Source organism: Physeter macrocephalus, chromosome 6, assembly GCF_002837175.3.
Source record: "Physeter macrocephalus isolate SW-GA chromosome 6, ASM283717v5, whole genome shotgun sequence".
Classification (NCBI taxonomy): Eukaryota; Metazoa; Chordata; class Mammalia; order Artiodactyla; family Physeteridae; genus Physeter; species Physeter macrocephalus.
In genome coordinates this window covers 7,762,551-7,770,186 of record NC_041219.1, presented here as the reverse complement: position 1 = coordinate 7,770,186, position 7,636 = coordinate 7,762,551, and the positions used below count along the sequence as shown (strand labels likewise).

Sequence of the window (7,636 nt, the reverse complement as noted above, 5' to 3'; positions counted from 1 at the left end):
ACCTAGAGGGGTGGGATAGGGAGGGTGGGAGGGAGACGCAAGAGGGAGGGGATATGGGAACATATGTATATGTATAACTGATTCACTTTGTTATAAAGCACAAACTAACACACCATTGTAAAGCAATTATACTTCAATAAAGATGTTAAAAAAAAAACTAAGATGAATTGCTACAATGGCAAAATCATATTACAATATATAAATGTAACAAATTAACATATTGTACACCTTAAGTTTATACAATGTTATACTTCAAATATATTTTAATTAAAAAAAGAAAGAAAGAAAACTAAGCTGGGTGCTTGAATACTTCATTTCTTGTCCTTTGTTTCTAAAAAGAGATATTATAATCAGTTTACATTATAAGTAATCTAAGTAAATACTTTGAAAAGGAGAGTCAAAAAATCACTTCTGGGGCTTCCCTGGTGGCGCAGTGGTTGAGAGTCCGCCTGCCAATGCAGGGTATGCGGGTTCGTGCCCCTGTCCAGGAAGATCCCAAATGCCGCGGAGCGGCTAAAGCCTGCGCGTCCGGAGCCTTTCTCCGCAATGGGGAGAGGCCACAACAGTGAGAGGCCCGCGCGCAAAAAAAAAAAAAAAAAAAAAAAAAAAAAAAAAAATCACTTCTAAGGAGTAGCTCAAAACACAAAGCAGAAAACAGCAGTCAGATATAGAATATTTATATATTAGGAGTTCAAAGCCATATTTCAGAAAAACTCTTCTTAAAAAAAAAAATCATCCACCCTTCTATAGCCCACATACTCTAGTAAAAATACTAAGGGAAAAGGGAAAGATTTCAACTACTGTATTTTATGAAGATATTGTAATCAAACTGGCTGAATCAACACTAAAGTGGCTTCAAGAACTACTTAGAAGATACTTCAGACATTCAAAACATTAATCTCACAAATAAGGAAATTAAGATTCCTAGACCAGGGGACTATGACACCAAGTATAAAACCAACTGCTAGAACCTGAATGCCAAGTGTTGCTCAGGAGGTTAAGGTGTATGGAAGAAAAAAAAAGTACTTGACCTAGCTTAAGAAAAAACGGTACACCATTACTATATGTGGGACCTCAGAAATCTAATCCAAGTCTTAGTTTCCTCATTTGCCAAACTGTTAGCATACTATCTGTATTCCCAGCCAACTTTACAGCACTGCTTTGCTAATCAAATGACAGGCACCTACCCTAGACTTCAGGAGGCAGATAGGTGGAATTCCAGTTAGAATTCTAAAAGGGAAGATGATTTATGGTTCTGATTATAAAGAATGTTACTTTTACACAGGAGACTAGCTGAAAGTGATAGAAGATATTTAAATTAGAGTGCATAATCTTACAATAAGGGGAAAAAGAGGATTCAGCTAAAGAAAAGGAAGTGATCACCCAGGAGCACAAATATAGAGAGATAAACCAAAGACAACTGAAATGGCACAAGCATTTAAGAATAAAGAAGAAAGCTAACAGTTGGTTAAAGTACCTTACTCATCTTTATATTCCCCCGTTGGCACAATGTTTGACATGTAACGGGTATGAAATAAACAATTCTTGAATTTGACTGCTTAGGTTCAGCAGCTAATTCCAGAGAAAAAGCAGTAAGCCCCTCACTCCAACTGTCTTTCTTGTCTCTGTCAAGTTTAACATAACCCCAAACCAATGAGAAAATCACATAAGAAAGCTTTGAGGACTCTATATAAGATCAAGTTTTCTTTGTAAGCAAGGTAAAGGATCTTGAGTTCTCAGAGAGCTCACCTACAACATTACTTCATAATTACCAGTAACCTAGGAGGACGTCTGTAAAAAGGGAGCAGTACTAAAACACCAAAGCATAGCAAATGTCACAATTTTCCAAAAAGAAGTGACTTTCCACAAATGTCAATCCCAGACAAAACTCTAGAATGGATAATAAACAAATACATATGTATGCATAAAAATATAAAATGTAGCAGTCCCTCAGACCACATGCATTCTCAAAATAATTCATGCCAAACTAACCCCATTACCTTTTTGACTGGGTTACTATGAAAGAAACCAACACAAATTAAGCACCATCTATTCATCCAACAGCAAACATTCCTTAAACAAACACTGTGCCAGGAGGTTTAAATACTATGGCTCTCTAATCCACATAAAAATCCTATGAGTGAGAGTCTCCCATTTCATGGATAAAGAGCCAGCTACAAACAGTAGAATAATCTGCCAAAATCATGACGGCTAAAAATCAGGAGCCAAAAATTCAAACTAACTTCAAAGTCCTGTCCCTTTTTATTACATCATATGGCCTCCTAATGCAGAAAAAAACAATGTATCTTGTTCTTCTGCAAGCATTTGACAAAGTATCTCATGATATCCCCTATGGGCAAGATTGATGTAGCTAGGGCAAAAAAAGTTAGGAGATTTGTAACGGCTGGAGTAGCCATTTTCATTAAAGGCTTCTTGTCCACTAGGTAGTAGCCCACAGCAGTCAGTCTTGTTTCCTGTTTCCATTACCATTAATATGTATAACACTCCATTCATAACTGTTTCTCAGTCAAGAGGAAAGAGAACTGTGGCCTGTGCATGGTCTGGAAAAAGCCCCACCCTAAGATTCTGCATATTTAAAGAGAAATATACCTCTGGTCACGTGTCACTGGACTATAGTGAGACTTGTGAAGAGCTTTGTACTTGGCCCTCTCTCTCCCCTTTCTTTCAGAGTCTGTTAATGACTGATGAGAACACTGAAGACATTCTTACCACATCTTCAGGTGACAAAGTTAAAATGAGTAGCTAATCCAGCAGTAGAGACCATGCCTTATTTTCTTTGCATGTCCAGGACCCAACCTAGTGGCTGACCCACAGGAGCTCCATCAATGTTTCTTGAATTACAAAATCAAAATTCAAAAGGATATTAACAGACACTAACCACTGGAGCAAGTTTATCAAAGCCAACTTTAATGGATCAAATTCATTAGGGAAAAGAAGATTTAACTACAGAATCAAAGGAAAATGAACAAATGTAAATTCTTTCTTTTCTTCTTTCCTCCCTCCCTCCCTCTCTTTTTTTCAGCAAATAAGTCTAAGACAGCAGGGCCAATATTAATCAATGGGACAGCTGCCCAAAAGCTCAAAGAATCTTTTCTGTAATACTTCAGTATTAGAAAAGGATTCTCCACCGGGGAGGTGATAGCCTGCACTTCTTTGCACAGTTCAAACCACACTTGGAATCATTTCTACAGCTCAAGGCATCATATTTTAAGAAAAGTGGACAATGATTAGTGAGTGTCTAGAAGAGATGTCAAAATAGTGATACGATTTAGAACGATGTTATAGGAGATCCACTAAAAGGAACCAGAGCTGTTTACCCAAAAGAAGACAAGACTCAAGGGGATGTAATAGCCATCTTCAACTATCAGAAGGGATGCCATGTGTGACTAAGATTCAGAGAGCAGGGAAAGAGATTTTGTCTCTAGACAGAGAAAAATGAATTGGAAAGTAGACCTGTCCAAAAATGAAATGTGCCACCTCAGGACATAGAGTTTTCCACCTTCTATAACAGTTCATCTCACCTCCAAGATGTTCAGACTAAAGTAGACAATCACTTGACTGAAATATTAAACAAAAGACTGAATTAGTGAACCATAAATTATCTTGGGTTCCTCTCAGTCTTTAAAATAGGAATGCATGAGTGTACTTTGCAAAGCATAAAATATTTCAAAGATAGGTAGTAGGTAGTTCGGTTGACATGAAAAAAGGGAAACTCTTCCCCTCATATCTTATGATGCATTAGCTCCTCTCCATCTGGAAATGAAAGGCACACAAGACTGTGTCTTATGGGTCTCATGGAAGTCAAATTTCTCTGAAGACATTATTTAAAAAGATGAAATGAACTGATATCTAAGAGAAGGAGATTGAATATAATGCTGTTTCCATACATTGGTACTCAGCAAAATCCTCAATTCTGGAACATAATCCAGATACCGTTTGTGATGACAGTTATATGCTATGCTTTTTTTTTTTTGACAGTTATATGCTATGCTTTTGATACTAGAGATCTACCATAATTTCATTCCCTCATATGTATCAACAGATTTCAGTGGTTTCCTCTCAGATATTTAAAATCTTTAGCCAGCTTTTAGCTTCGAGGATGTTTTTGGAATGTATAATGAAAGGGTAATTTTTAGGTTGAAGGGCTAAATTATCTTTAAAAAAATTAAGAGCTCAATTACAATGGTCTTCTCGTTTCTCTAAGGTCTGTAGCACAAAAGAAACCAATAAGGGGTGGTTTACCAATATCGAGAGATAGTGTGACTTATTGCTCAAAATCTGAAGCCATAACTATATTCAAATTTCAGCTTGGGCACCAAGACTTGTGGCAGTAAGATAGCCAGCAAATTACTCAACTTAACCACGCCTGTTTCATCACCTGTAAAATGAGGTTAATAAAACTATCCACCTCAAAGGCTGTCATAAGAACTAAAAGATAGAAGAAAAGTAAAATACTCATCACAGTAAGAACTCACTAAATGTTAGCTATTGTTATTACTTTACCTAAATGAATTTCTAAATTTCCAACTGAGCATAGGTGTTTACCCTAAGAATTTCCTTGACCTCACTAATAACACTCAACTGTAATTATCAAAATTGTGTTAAGTGAACTTGTATAAGAATGTAGGGGAAAAATGCAGGTTCCTGACATTCAGTTTTTCAGATAGTATGCTTTATATAGGCGTAAAAACAGAGGTGTAAAAATAGAACATGGAATCAGAACCAGAGCATCTTTGTAAATTCTAGACTCACTGGTTTAATAATAGCACCAAACATCAAATGTCACAACAATTAGGAGACTGTGCATTCTATTAAATAGCGTCCATGTACTTACACACTACACAATCACTAATTAAGATCTATTGGGCAATTTAGGGTAAAAATAATGATGGAGAGCTTACACTGGACCAGCTCCTAAGTGCTTTTATGTATATTTGTCCTGACAACCCAATGAACTAGATACTATTATTATGGCAATTTTAACAGATGAAGAAACTTAGGCACAGACAGGTTAAGTAACTTGTCCAAGATCACACAGCTAGTTTAAACGGATGGAGGTGCGATATGAACCTAGACAATCATGCTCAAAAATTCATTAGACTGCCTCTGACTGAATTGATCAAGGCAGATTCGCTGGATATTCTTCTTCTAATACGTGAAAACTGATTTCTTTGGAAGAGAGGGAGACTCCAACGACCTCAAAGGCCTGACTTCACGCCCAATTAATGATTACATTTTAACACTTTTCTAACAATCACGTATCTGCAGATGAAAGCCGGCCCTACATTACAAGCAAAGAAAATAAATAGCAGCAGCAGCTAAGCTGTTGGTTTGAGGACCAACTGTTGGCTAGTATTCACATGACGTTTCCATGTGAATACGGGTCGACCCACATCGCCGAATATGTGACCCACAAGTCAGACCCACGCAGGCAGCAATGGAACTGCGTAACCCACACGGGCAAGCGGTCATTTCAAAAACCCTCCGGAAAGGAATGTCTTGCCAATCAGCAGGTTACTCGAAGACAGGACAAAATGGAACTTGCACAAACACTTAGTCATCAGTAAGCGCTGAAGTTACAAATCACCTAGTTAGCAAAATCAAATCCGCAGCTAAATTCCTAATTCCGAAAGAAAGAAAAAGGGCTGACACTCGGTTGACTGACTGTAGGGTGAAGGCACCTAGGGCCCAAGCGGAAGCAAATCAAAGGGGAAACACTAGCCCACCGATGGGGATTCCACGACACGCGCAGCCACACTGGGGACTTTTCAGGGCCCTTCCACTCCCCTCCCAACAGCCTGTCCTTACGTCTCCAGGCTGCCCCGACAACGCGTGTTCCCAGGGCGAATTCGGAAAGGCAATCCGAACGCGGAGGTGACAGGCCTGAGATCTGAGAGCCCAGACCCAGACGACGGTGGCAGCAAAGTCCTCAGAGCCCCGAAGGAGTAGGGGCCCCGAGGCGCCACCTCCCGCTCCCCGGGGCCCGCACCTGCAGAGTGGTGATGTGCTTGTCGTTGAACTTGTTCTCGCAGTAGCGCAGCACCAGCGACGTCTTTCCCACGCAGCCTTCCCCCAGAAGCACCACCTTGAACGAGTAGGCTCGCCCGGCCGCCGCCCCGCCGCCGCCGGCCGCAGCCATCCCGTCGCGTCCCCGCCGCCGGAGCCCTAGAGCCGCGCCGAGCTCTCCACAACCGCCGCAGCGCCTTCACAGCCGCGGCCGGCGCAGCCCCTCCGCACCAGAGCTGCCAGCCCCGGGCGCCGTCTCCACTCCCGCCTCCGGGCGAGGCCTGGAAAGGCCGAGGGAAAGTCCGAGAATGAAAGGCCCCAGCCACCACGTCAGGAACCCGAGGAAAAGCGAACAGCGATCCCTCTCCGCCTCCTTCTAATGGCGTCTCCTTCCTCCTACGTCACACTTCGGGTCACATGACCGCCGCGGCCCCTGGGACTCGGCCCAGGAGAACGTGCCTGGACGTGGGCGGGGCTTCTGAGCCTCTTCCCGGGGGCGAGCTGGACGCGGGGGCGTCTCGTCTGGGCCGTCTCCCGCAGAGCTAGGCCGTCTGCGGGCCACCACCACTCTGCAGTTGGTGGGAACCTGCGGGAATAAGGAATGAATAATTAGAGGCAAGCCCAGCCCAGGTGGAATATTGAAGTGCAGAATGTTCTCGTTCTTGCCCAGGGGCTGTCCACAAGGCTAATGACCTCTCCCATCCGGGGTCCCCGTAAACCGAATCTGCCAAGGTGTCCTTAGTACCTTGACAGTGTTTCTCTGGGGGATCCGAAATCCTAGCTATTGAACTTCTTTCAGTTCCCCAGACCACCTGGACTTCTCCTCATCTTTCAGGTCTCAGCTTAAACAGGAAAGGCTTCCCTGACCATCCATCCTTCCCCCTCTGTCCTTCCATCACTCTCCCCACCCAAGTTAGGTATTTCATAACACTGGTATACCTTGTCTAGCGGCGCTTACCACGCTTCGTGGAAATTACTTTGTTGAATATTTGTCTTTCCTTATTAGGCTGTAGATTTGTTAAGGACAAGAACTAGGTGAGACGTGCTTTGACTTTCTGACTCCAAGTGCCAGGCACATAAGAGGCATTCTATAAATATTTGGGAGTGAATGAGTAAACAATACATCTTAAGCCATTATGCCTTGGTTTTCCAGTTTTTCGGTCTTGCATGAAGCTTCCCACTCCCCGACCATTAAACTTCTGACCTTCTATATTGACTCCACCTTGACAGACCTGGCTTGTTTGATGATCACTTATATTTCCTCATCTGCCTCCCCTTTCTTACATGAAATACACTCTTCCAAGAAACCATACTAGTGTTTCTAAAAGTTTGCAACTAGAAATGTGATGTCAGTTAGGTAAACATATTCTTTCTCATGAGACTCCTTTTCCATGTCAAACCAGATAGTCCATTCATTCATTCAACAAATATTTGAAGGTGCCCACCATATGCCAGGCACTGTGCTGAACAAGATACAATGTCTTTCACTGCAGCACTATTTACAATAGCCAGGACATGGAAGCAACCTAAGCGTCCATCGACAGATGAATGGATAAAGAAGATGTGGCACCTATATACAATGGCATATTACTCAGCCATAAAAAGAAAC

General features: G+C 41.9%; 2 protein-coding genes across 2 annotated transcripts in view; both read right to left on the bottom strand.

Moving 5' to 3' along the window:
* The window catches only part of RAB21 (RAB21, member RAS oncogene family), a 29,182-nt gene extending 22,809 nt beyond the window's left edge, over positions 1–6,373 (bottom strand). Inside the window, exon 1 of the mRNA XM_007123887.4 lies at positions 6,011–6,373. Within this exon, the coding sequence (XP_007123949.1) occupies positions 6,011–6,160 (150 nt within the window). The 5' untranslated portion in view covers positions 6,161–6,373. The remainder of the gene's footprint in view (positions 1–6,010) is intronic.
* Positions 6,374–6,403: 30 nt separating this feature from the next.
* The window catches only part of TMEM19 (transmembrane protein 19), a 51,079-nt gene continuing 49,846 nt past the window's right edge, over positions 6,404–7,636 (bottom strand). Inside the window, exon 7 of the mRNA XM_055085214.1 lies at positions 6,404–6,613. Within this exon, the coding sequence (XP_054941189.1) occupies positions 6,404–6,613 (210 nt within the window). The remainder of the gene's footprint in view (positions 6,614–7,636) is intronic.